At 42.1% G+C, this 12348-nt stretch overlaps 1 protein-coding gene across 8 annotated transcripts in view; it reads right to left on the reverse strand.

Annotated features, from left to right (window-relative positions):
- Nucleotides 1-12348, reverse strand: part of LOC109935897 (heparan-sulfate 6-O-sulfotransferase 1-like) — a 310111-nt gene that overhangs the window by 265079 nt on the left and 32684 nt on the right. For 4 of the 8 annotated variants that reach the window (XM_048604340.1, XM_048604345.1, XM_048604341.1 and 1 more), the window contains exon 2: nt 1329-1414. The exons of the other annotated variants lie outside the window; for them this stretch is intronic. In XM_048604340.1, coding sequence (XP_048460297.1) covers nt 1329-1414 — 86 coding nt within the window. The remainder of the gene's footprint in view (nt 1-1328; nt 1415-12348) is intronic. 8 annotated transcript variants of the gene reach the window in all.

Raw genomic sequence — 12348 nt, forward strand, 5'->3', positions numbered from 1 at the left:
TTTTTAATTACCCACATTACTGGCTTTGGGTTCATTGTCTTGCTGTAGTTTATGCCCTTAGTAACTGAGTTGATAATACTGAACAGTTTCTGAGAAAGCTATTTACATCGTGGGATGGGTACATTGTCAGCAACAACAGATAAAAATGGGATCTCAGCTAATGGGAATAGTCATGAATGGATGACAAGGATAAGTGTGGAGATAAGAAAAGGTCCTTTACCCCTCATCGCCCAGTGATTCAACATTCAGACGTCCCCATCACAGCACCCAGTTCTGCACCCTGAACAGTCCTACTCCTTTCACCCGCAAGGCCCTTGGGATTTCACATTATTGCAGAAAAGGTATCCTTCTTAGCCCAAGCCATTCATTCCCACTTTCAACCTTTAAAAACTGCAAACAAGGTATCAGCCAGGTGGTACTATCACTGGACTTTTAATCCAGGTATGTTTTGGGATGCAGGTTCAATTCCTACCATGGCAGATAGTGGAATTTGGATTCAATCAAAAAAAAAATCTGGGATTAAGAATCGACTGATGACCATGAATCCATTGTCAATTGTCAGAAAAACGCATCTGGTTCACTGATGTACTTGAGGGAGAGAAACTTCCATCCTCACAGGTCTGGCCAACATGCAACTCCAGACTTTACAATGTGGTTGACTCTTAACTGCCCCCTGGGTAATTGGGAAAGGCCATAAATGCTGACATAGCCAGCGACACCCTCATCCTGCGATGAATAAAAAAAAACATACTACAGTCATCTGAGATCCCAAAGTGCCAAACCATTGGCAAAGGGAGACCATCCTTCTTGTTTAGATTTCAGCGATTCAAATCTGCAAAACTCATTCACGAGCAGAAATCAATTATCTGACACCCATTCCCTGAAATTTCTAGTGCATCTCTGACAGATTTCACTGTGCCAGCATTTCTCTATAGATTAACAGTACTTACAATAAATCAACACTGCTGTTAATTCAAAACCCACAATATATAGAGGAGAAAATTTTAGGTATCATTCCCCAGAGTCACCAGTTACACGTACATCGTTAACAGTAGCAGTTCTTTTGTGTTTCAGGAGAATAGATGTGTTCCATTTTTGTCACCATAATGTCATGTGCAAGTGATATACATCTCAAAGAGAACTACGTCAGCATACTGCTCATAAACAAGCCAAGTGGACTTTGCCAACAGCTTTTGTTTTGCACAGATGATGCTGCTTTAAAAATGTCGCGAGATACAAATGAAACTAAATCTTTCACAAACACAATCTCAAAAGGCTGCAAATTAAGGTTTACATCTCAACTTTGGCTCAGTTGTTGAAACCCTCACCTCTGAATCAGCAGGATATGGGTTACATTCTCACCACCCTCCAGAGACTTCAGAGTGTATTCCAGACTGGTAGTCCCACTGCAGAACTGTAATGAGGGAATGTTACACTGTCAGAGATGGCATCTTTCTGCAGCCTGCCTGCCCTCAGAGCGGAATACAAAAAAAAATCTATAATGTTACCTAATGAAGAGCAAGTTGTTCTTTCAATGGATGGACAATACTAATGTTATAGCCAATACTAAAACCAGATTAATTCTGATCATTAGTTTCATTGCTGCTTGTGTGATCACACGAGGTGCTAAAACTCCCTGCTTCTTTCCTTCATGACAGCAGTGGTTTTGGGAAGTCCTCAGGACGTAAAAAGGGCACTCTGGAAGTTGAGAATTACTTTTTACTTTTTTTGCATGTCTTTCCTTTTTATTTTGCAGAACAGCCAGCAACGCTAACCCCAATTTTAACAGCAGTGAAACATAACTATCCCATTGGTGTAAAGAAACATCTTTTCTTGGAAGGGGCAATGCAACAAGGGGTGGTGGTGGTAAGCAATGGGCAGAAATGACGAATGCCCATTTCTTCGGAACCCAGGCAGGCTATTCCACCTTGGTCACCACGGTGAAAGGCACATTGCGGTGAACATTGGGTGGATTTCAGAGGCCTAGAGTCAGCACATATTGCAAAACCAATGGAATCAACAGACCTGCAATATAAGTTTGTTGTTAAGTATCACTGTGTGCTGAAACTTTTTCAATATGTGAGGCAAAAGCCACTTCAGGTTGGACTCTGAACTGTGCATGAAGCCTCAGCTGTTACGTGCACGGCGTGGGGAGTAGTACTAAGGTCACTGAATTAGCCATCCTGACAGCGAAACTCATGATCTGGTGACATGGGTTCAAATCCCATCATGGCAGCTGGTAGAATTTAAAATGAAGTAATATATCTGGAATGAAATGCTCATCTCAGGAAATGGTGACCATGAATTATCATCAGTTGTCATAAAAATCCATTTGGTTCACTAATGGTCCTTGAAGGAAGGAAATCTGCCATCCTTACCCTGGCAGCATGTGAATGCAGATCCACAGAAATATGGGTTGCTCTGAACTGTCCTCTGAAATAGCAAGAACAGTGTTCAAGGGAAATTAAAGGGTAGTAAGCATGCGTGCTAAATGCCAGCGATATGCAGATTCCAGCAAAGAATAAATTTCAAAAGAAGACTTTGGCAGTTATTTAGAATGTGCCTAGTTCTTGGTCTACTGTAGCAACGTTTTCAGGCCAGTTTGTTCCTGCAAGCTTAACTTGATTATCTTTCTCATTACCATTTTGTCCTGTTGCCAGTCATTGGAGGGAATTGTGCAACTGAAATGTAGGAACAATGGCACGTACAACACCAGCCTACAGAGCAGTAACACCCTCAGCTGGGTTTCAGAAAAGATCCTTTGTGAAAAGTCAGCTTATGGGGAGAAGGGAGACTGTCTTTTCAGCCAAGATTTCCAGCCGAAATGGTTGTGATAGTTTTGGAAAGTTGTAAAGTAAATTCTTCTGTTCACCCCTCTTGCCTGGACATGACTGCTCAATCCTGGGCACAGATTCACAGGCACCTGCCTTACATGCCTCAAATATATTGTTCACATCTTTGTTTTGACATGTACTTGAAACATAATAAACATTGGAGAGTCACTCAACTATGGAACTATTGAAGTTGGGCAAACCATAGGTTTTTCATTGTCCATTGGTAATGGACAGAGTTCAAGTCAATTGCAGGAGTGCTGAGCATACCTGTCTTAGCCCAGCCTGCTCGATGGAATCAAAACTAAAATGGGTGCTAAAGACTGAGAAATAAGACAGAAAATGTTTGAAGCCCTCAGCAGGTCAGGCAGCACCTGTGGCAGTATTTCATCTCAATGTCCTTGTGTCCCAGCTAGAAGATTTGAAGAGATTAACTCCCTAGAGCAAGCAGGGTTAAAGCAAAAGAGAAAAGAGAAGGAGCAAACAGAAGGGAGAGAGCTATGAGAGAATACAGGACAAAAAGCAATTAACTCACAAAAGAGCAGGACTGAAGGAAATGGTAATGAGTCACAAATAGAATGAAAAGTTAGGTGTGGAAGAATGGTAAATAGTTATGGCAGATAGTGGAGAGGGAAGGAAAGCATGGAAGAGTTGGTAAGAGGATCAAACCCAACCCCTGCTTGTTTGAGGCAGTACTGACTCTCGAATGGAGCAACAGGAGAATTGCAGCTAAATTCTGTTGGGGACTGTACTCAATTTAACATGTGAACCTATCAGCTGACCCACACTTTCCATTTGCACAAATGCACAGCAGAGTGTAAAACGTAATATAATGAATTACAACAATTGGATGCAGTTGTATAAAATTTAAATGAAACATTGTTTACCTGGTGAACTCACACTTTTGCACCAAATGCAAATCACACAACAGATACCATAATGCAAACTGCAGCAAAAATAAATGTTCTTTCTCAATGTGGCACTGGTAGATGTATAGGAGAGCCAATTGTCCAGCTTCATGGAGCTCTCTCAGTGAGTGGAAACCTGGCAAATTACTGCTCTCAAAGTTAATGCCTCTCTCCTGCATGAATAAATCTTCCATGGCTAATGCACCCATCTGACTGATTAATAACGCTTTTAACACAAAATATACACCACATATAGACGAGGGCAACATTGTGTTGTTACCCAATTTGGGCCAGTAACAGATGAAGTTGTAACAGGTCGCTTACTCACCAGGCTGAATTCAGAGTGAAATAAGCCAGTTTGGGCCAAGATAATGTCACACAGATTTAATTACATTTGGTTGTGCTGGTCATGGACATACAAACCACAATAGTCAGCAATGTATTTTTAAACCACATATAATTGATAATCAATTTAATTAACCCATATGTTGCTGGTACTGGCAAATTGTTTTTCTTAAAGCATGCAACGCTGCAGTTTAATTCACATGGAAAATCATCATGTTTTCATTGCATGTAGGACCATACAGTGCATAGGAAGAAGACCACTCAGTGTATTGTGCCTGCAGTAGTTCATTGAAAGAACCACCCAAATTAGACCCAGCCCCTGTTCTTTCCTCCTGGCCCGGCAAATGTCTTTTCAAGCGTGTATCCAACAACACAGTACAAAATGAGGCTTCTGGTTTCTTGCCTATAAACGTTGAATTGAAATTTCAAGTAAAGCTATTTTTATAGTGAGTTATGGGCTGTGCTTGAGCTGCTGACATGCAATGCTAGAGATCTCGTGCAGCACTGGCAACCTCAAGCCAACCTGTTGCGTTCAGCGAGTTTAATTTGGTGGTGTTAGCAGCTACACAAAACCACGCAATGGGAGCCTGCTGCCCAAGCACAAGTCTTATGTGATATAAAACCAGTTTAAATACGTGCAGGGACCGGTTTGAGTTTTAACTATTAATGGTCTACAAATGTGAAAAATTCACTTTCAACCAATTCACTCTCACAGTGTGATCGTGGTTGCTTGTATCAATAAGTGCTTCCTAATATAACTTGAAGTGGGAACTTAAGTGGTGTGCTGCAGACACTTTGCATCTTTGAGCCACTGTTTACTAAAGATGCTAGACCTGGTTTAAAGCATGTTATTGTACAGTATCAGTGGCACTCTGGCTTGAAATGAAAGAGATAGGGATAACAAGGCTGAATTTGCATCTTCATTTCCTGGAAATTAAGCATGGAGCTCAACCATCACAAGTCAGCGAAAGGACCTGTCGGAATTTTCAACTTTCAATCAAGGTGGAGGAAATCCGACAAATTCTAACTTATCGTGAGGTCCTCTCTAGCCTCTGCTCAGGTGATGCTTAACACCCAGGGTAAACGGATACAAATGTGGAGAGAGAGAAAACAACAGGGAGCATCAGAGACAGTAAAACAGACTGACAGGAAATATTTAGACCGCGATCAAATTTTGATTCAGAACATCCCTGAAGAGGTTAAAATATAAGACAGAGTCAAAGGGAATTCAGAAGAAAGTTCTTCCTCGCAGAATAGTTGCCACAAGATGTTGAAGTGAACGCCACAGATTCATTGAGAGCTAGATAAGGAAATGAAGGACAAAGAGATAGAAGGATATATTGATGGGTTTGATGAAGGAGGGTGGGAGAAAGTCCAGGCAGAGCATAAACATTAACACAGACGTCTTGGGCTGAATAGCCTGACTCTGTGTTTGAAGTTGTTTGTGTCCATGATGATCTCAAGAACTGACACTGGCATAATGGACTTGCCTGGGGGTGGGGGAGAATGGTGGTGGTAAGTACAGAACGAGATGACAATGAACCTTCTCAGAATCTTTCCCAGAGAGAGTCTTCAGTTCTGCAAAGGAAAAGCTCAGCCTGTCTTTTGACATTGCTACCATTCCCGTTAGTTTATCCATACATTCTGATCGACATTCCAAAGCCATTCCCAACATTGACTCCGCAGAAGAAAAATAAGTCGGAACTTAGAACTTTGCCAACACAAATCTCATACCTGATCAGCCAATTATTCTAACACCCCACTCAGGGCAATAAGTATTGAAGGCGAGAGACTGGAATATGTAGAGTTCTTCCCAAACCTTGGCAGCTACCCCCCCAACTTCTCTCCACTGACTGGGAAATCATCACCAGGTTAGGCTTGTACACACTACTGTAACAAGAGCGGACTACAGGACCTCCTCAATAAGTCAACAAAAGTCTTAGGGTGCTGAACAATTGCCCTTGCCACAGTCCAGCATGACCCAAACTGCACAAGTGATATATAAGAGCGCTCGAAAAATTCTATCAGCAATGTCTTGATCATATCATCCAGATTCAATGGAAGAAACAACAAGTAAATGCCAGATGTCCTTCCACAAACAACCTCTGCAAGCAACCATGAAAAGCAGCTGCAAGATGAACTGGAACGCTGAGCCCAGATACCTGAAAAGCATCTCCTCCCTCCAGATCCTCTTTTCTCAACTCTCAAGTCACCAACATTCTTCAGGAGGGCAAAGAAAATGATTCAAAGACACTCTGAAGTTCTCCTTAAAGTGTGGCAGCATTAACCTGCATGACTTGGGGGGAGTTTGTTCTTGATAATTTAGAATGGCAATAGTTTGTCTACGGTGTTGCACCATGTTTTGAGTTACAGCATCTTAATGATGAGGCAGAACAGGAACCGAGAAGGAAAGGAAAAGCAAGTCCTGCACTCTGGATCCGCTTCCTCATAGAACATCCTGCCTCATCAGCGCAGAGATCTGTTGGACAATAATCAGTCTGCTCAGTTCCAGAATGACCCATGGCAGGAAATCACAACTGAACAGATACCATCCTCGAATCAGCGAACAGCAACTGCCACTGATGGTAAAGAGGTTCTTCACATGAAGCCTCCAGTGTAAGAGGGGAGGTTTCTACTCATTGAGCCAGCTTAATAGAAAAGAAAACAGGATCAATTCCAAAGTGATTCCAAGTTGGTCTTCAGATATGCCACTGACCCATGTGTTCATGGTCAGTAACAAGGGGAAAATGTAAATTTACAGCAGATTTAAGGAGAAGTCTTTTCACTCAGGGGGAGATAGAAATATGGAACGTGCTGACTGAAAGGTGGAGGAGGCAGGTACTCTTGCAACATTTAAGAAACATCTGCATAAGCACTTAAAAGCTAGGTTATTGTTGGCTATGGACAAATTGCAGGTAAATGGGATTAGTGTGGCATGTGTTTGTTGGTTGGCATAGGCATGGTAGGCCAAAGAGCCTCTTTCTATGCTGTATGAGTCAATGGCTCCATATGCATCCAACATCAAACAAAAGATGTGTCTCTCTCTGAAGTGAACGTTTTATCCTTGTGTCATTCAATGACCTTAACTTGCTAGCTGGTAGTCATAACAGTGTTTGACCTGGATTTGTTACTTCAAGGGGAAATGCAATTTAGAGCAAATTCAGGTTATTGAACATCTTCAGGAAAGATAGGGAAGCTGACAATCACAGGCACATAACAAGCGAAGTTCAGCTCCCAGGAGTACTGATACCTCAAACTCACACAACTCTGTTTGTCCTCACTTCTGTATGGGCTTCATATGACAGCATGTCAACCCTATCCTATATGTGGAGAACCCTCTTGGGTGCTTGTTCTGCTGGAATCCAGCCTCCTCATGTGTCCTGCAGGAAATCATATGACACTTGATGGTGAGGTGACAGCACAGTGGCATTATCGCTAGATTGTTAATCCAAAGACTCAAGTAACATCCTGGGGACCCAGGTTCGAATCCCATGATAGCAGGTGTGGAATTTGAATTCAAGGAAAATGTGGAATTAAGATTCTAATGATGACCATATACCCATTGTCAGTTAGTTCATCATGTCCTTGAGGGAAGAAAATTGCCATCCTTAGCCAATTTTGCTTAACACTTCTCGAAACTGTACCCCTGTGAATTACCAGTAGACATGAAGAACAACAAAGAGAAAAATTGACAGATAATGAAAACTATTAAAGGAAAAGATTTCTGGCAATGAAATCACTCGAAGAGATCCCAAGTTGGAGTTTTCATAAGTAAGTTTGAAAAGCCATGAACCCAATCAATCTGGCGCTCATTTTAAACAAATGCAAATTCAGTCAATCCAGCTTTCACCATTTATCAGAGAATCAAGAAACATTTATAGGACAACACAGTGTGAAGGGAGGAACACAGCAGGCCAGGCAGAAATTCTGAAGAAGTTTCCCAACCCAAAATGTCAACTTTCCTGGTCCTCTGATGCTGCCTGGCCTGCTGTGTTCCTCCAGCTCCACACTGTGTTATCCCTGACTCCAGCATCTGCAGTTCTTGCTTTCTCTGACAGATTTACAGGACAGAAGGTTGCCATCTGCAAGAGTGAGTCACAACTGCTTGCTTTCACTGCAAGTCCTACAAATGCTTTCTCCTTAGGTACCCCCCTCAGTGATATTTTGAGATCCACAAATGCCAGGAAAATAAAGTGAAATACTTCCAAAGTGCCACTGTTGGAGTGTCAAGCATTTTTAGACTTTGAAAGTAATACATTAAACATTAGGATTTCCATCAGGATAAACAGAGACGACCAAGTTACTCGGAAGAAGAGAGAAATTATGTTGTGAAGCGAGTGTTTGAACTACAACGCTACGGGGGCCAAAAATTCAAATTTCAGCTCTTTCCTCTTGGCAACCTTATTATTACCAACCACGCTCTCCAATTAGATGATAAATATGAGAAGAGACATACTGAAAACCGTAAAGTCAGGTTGCAAGTTCCAAAGATTTGAGAAAGTCCCTGAGATATTTAAGCTTTACTCATTTGGCCAACTTCGTCAAAGGTGATAATCTCTTCTCCCCAAATAGCCAAGTGACAGCTAACATTGGGATTCAAATACATTTTTTTCTCAGCTAGGAACCTAATGCATTAGGGCTGTATTTACTCAGGCACCCCAATGTCCTAGTTATGAAATTAAATTCCACATATACATTGTGACTCCTCGCTTAAGCTCCAAGATACATATCAGTGATTTGTCTCATCAAACTGCCCAGACTCTCCATCAGAATCCACACCACAGTCTGCCCTTTGCTAAACTAAGAGCTGAAGAAGTGCAGTTACAGGAGCACAACTACAACAAATGGCCATTCAGCCCCTCAAACCTGTACAGCCATACAATTTTCATTTATGTGTTCATGGGACGTGGGCTAGGTCAGCATTGATTGTCCATTCATAAAATTAGATCTTAGTTAATTGGATCTCAATTCTGTTTTACCTGATTCTGATTCATATCCCCTGATATCATTAGCTGGTGAAAATAAAGCATTTTTCCAACTGTAATCAGCCATATTGTTTCTAAGCAATGGGTCACCTTTAATGGATGATAGGGCACATCAAAGTCAGCATTGAAATAAAGTACACAGGTACATTTGCCATAGTCTTACGAGACCAGAGGGCTCTCTCTCATTAGAGAGAGACAACTGGCGGTGATTTAACCCAGGGGTCACCACGCCTTTTTTTTATTCATTTGTGAGATGTGGGCATTGCTGGCTGACCAGCATTTCTTGCCCATCCCTCACGTGAGGTGAGAGGTTGAGAAGGAGAGACCTCAGCCAGTGTGGGAATTAAGCCCATGTTATTGGTGTCACACTGCAGCACAAACCAGTCATTCAGCCAACTGAGCGAACTGACCTCTTAACATACAATACCAACTTCATTCAAGATCTGCAAAACAGCACCAACAGGCAATATATGCTTCACCCTTTACCAGTGAGTGTTGAAGTAGCAGCTGATGTTTATTGAAGGAGCAATTAGTTTTTGGCCTCATAGGGGGCATTTAAGCAGCTATTAGACAGGCATACGGATGCTAGCATAAGGTAGGGGTGGAGGTTAGATAGACATTAGGTTTAGGATAAAAGTTCGGCACAACATCGTGGGCTGAAGGGCCTGTACTGTGCTGTACTGTTCTATGTTCTATGGTCTAAAACACAATATTTACTCCTCTTTGTCCTGGCATCAGCCGTGATTTGCTTTAATTCAATACAAACATAATGAGAGCGTCAGAAGGAGATTGATAGACTGCTGAAAGTCTCATATCTCGTAGCAGGGGGTGGAGGTGGGGTGGGGGTGCAGTCAGGGGAGAGAATTAAGCACCTGTTCCATGAATCATACCTGGTCACTGTCCCAGGACTGTGGTGGTCAACAATTTATATCCCATGCAATTGACTGTTCTAATTTGTGAAGGTCCTCTTTTTTTCCTAATCTACATGCCCAGACAGTGACAAGCGACAACTGACCAGACTTTCTAGTCATCCAAAACAAAACTTAACACTGGAAATCCCCAGAACATCTGTGTGAGTGATGTGGTTTTTGGCAGGAGGTAAAGACTGACTATTTCATTCAGCAGAAATTGCACAGCTTCAGATCACACATTAGGTTCAATCGCACTGCTCTGGAGTCTTCTTCACAAATGCCGTTCAATTATGCTTGTAGAGATTGGAATGGATCTCGAACAACCAAGTACATTACCACTTCATTCAAAGATGTTTCTTTCTCAACAACAGCAGTTAAGATATTCAGAGACATGAAGAATAGATCTGAAGGACGCAAAAAGCAAAGACACTAACCATTCATTCATGGACTGGTTTCCCAAGGCTATTCTTCAGGGAGATTTCAACTGAAATCTAATGGTAAACCTCTCACTAACAGTGCTCTTCAGTCGGGTGTGTTGCTGGCACCAACGATACAAGTTCAATGTCGGCTAGTCTTTGTCATGTCTTTTGGCTAGAATGCTTAAGTAGTCCATATCCACTCAAAGATGAGGGAAGGAAACATGGATTTCACCCCAGTTGTCTCCACCACTGCTACCCCTATGCCCCCCAAACAGGGATGATTCTAGAGTCACTGTTTACCTTTTTTGTAAAAAAACACAAAGATTGTTTCCTGCTGAACCAATCTGTGCAGAAAATGCAAATAGACAGCTAGGTCTCGTCAATAGGGTGCAGTTCTGAAAAATGTGTTTGCATCAAACTCTCCATCCGACATGCATGATGTGACACAAAACTGTGTTGCTGTATCCGTTCTGTTTTCCACAAATGGGCTTCTAAGAGGTTTATGGAGAAAGTGAGGCCTACAGGTTCAAAAAAAGAGAGAAAGTGCGAGACCTAAAGAGCAGCAAAGCCTGAAGGGACAGCTGTCCCTCAGAGAAACTGATCACAATATAAGTTGCATCCAACCATCAATGTAAATGAGTTTCTGTGAGTTGGGCATTAGTAAAAGTACATATAATTCCTTGTGAGTGTCTCTTGTGGTCAGTGGTATGGTCCCTACCTCTGAGTCAGGACAGCCAGGTTCAGGTCCCACTTGCTGCAGAGATGCATCATAACATTTCCGAACAGGTTCATAAGATCATAAGATATAGGAGCAGAATTTGACCAAGTGGCCCATCGAGTTTGCTCAGTCATGGCTGATTTAGCTCTCAACCCCATTCGCCTGCCTTCTCCCCATAACCCTTGATTCCCCTTACTAATTTAAAATCTATCTATAGATTGTAAAATATCTGTATAATCCCATCTGGAGAAGTCTATGGTACACTGGTAGTGTCCATACGTCTGGGCTCAGAAGCTGAGTTCAAATCCCACCTATCTCAGAGGTATATTGTAACAAGTCTAAACAGACTGATTAAAATATCTATGTAATTCTTTCTGCTCAAAATAGCGTCCCCCAGCAATCTCACTGAAAGAGGTGAACATCAGGCTCGATGCAGAGGCCTGGAATATATTACTAGGAGAGTCAAAAGGAAGAGAGAGGGAAAATAAACTACTGACCCCCAGTAAGTTTTCCTGCTAAAGTCCTGCACTGTTTGTGATGCAAATTTTCTGTGAAAAAGCGATGAATATGGAATTTTCCCCATGGAGATCTCAAGTAGTTTCAGCACAGATTGAGGAGTATATTAGTCATGATAATGTGAACCCCCCACCCCAATTTGTGAATGAAAGGCAATCCCAAGTATGTCCACATCAGAGCAGATGAAAGAATCACTGGATCTCTCTGATGGACAGCTATGCTGCAAATGTAACCTTGAAAGCAACGCCCTCCTCCCCCCACTTCCCGGTGTGATTAATGACAGAAGGTCACACAAACCAGCTGAGGTCACAAGCAGCTCCTGAACTTGGGCTGTTCGTGAACCAATTCATTATTCAACAAGCTGTTTGAATGAAACCTCAGCCTCAATATCATCCCAAGTCTCTGCTCTTTGTCTCACAGGGGTCCCTCTGGTCCTGTGCCAATTTCAATTGCCAGTTTGAGGCAATCGTCTGCTGTACAGGCTCCATAATGCTGTGTTGTATTTAATGGCACTGGGTCAGCATATGAAAGTGAGGCTAACTGATTCATTTTTATATCTCACTCTGCCCCTTTGCCTTCAAACTCAGGTGCCTATAGCAATGGGATAATAACATTAAGTGCCTTGAGAATTTTTGCTCCATTAAAGACGCGACATACATGCAATTTGTTGCTGCAGTTTTTCATGTACAAATGAGCTAATTACTTTGTAGAAGGG

This window comes from Rhincodon typus, chromosome 13 (genome assembly GCF_021869965.1).
Source record: "Rhincodon typus isolate 14 chromosome 13, sRhiTyp1.1, whole genome shotgun sequence".
Classification (NCBI taxonomy): Eukaryota; Metazoa; Chordata; class Chondrichthyes; order Orectolobiformes; family Rhincodontidae; genus Rhincodon; species Rhincodon typus.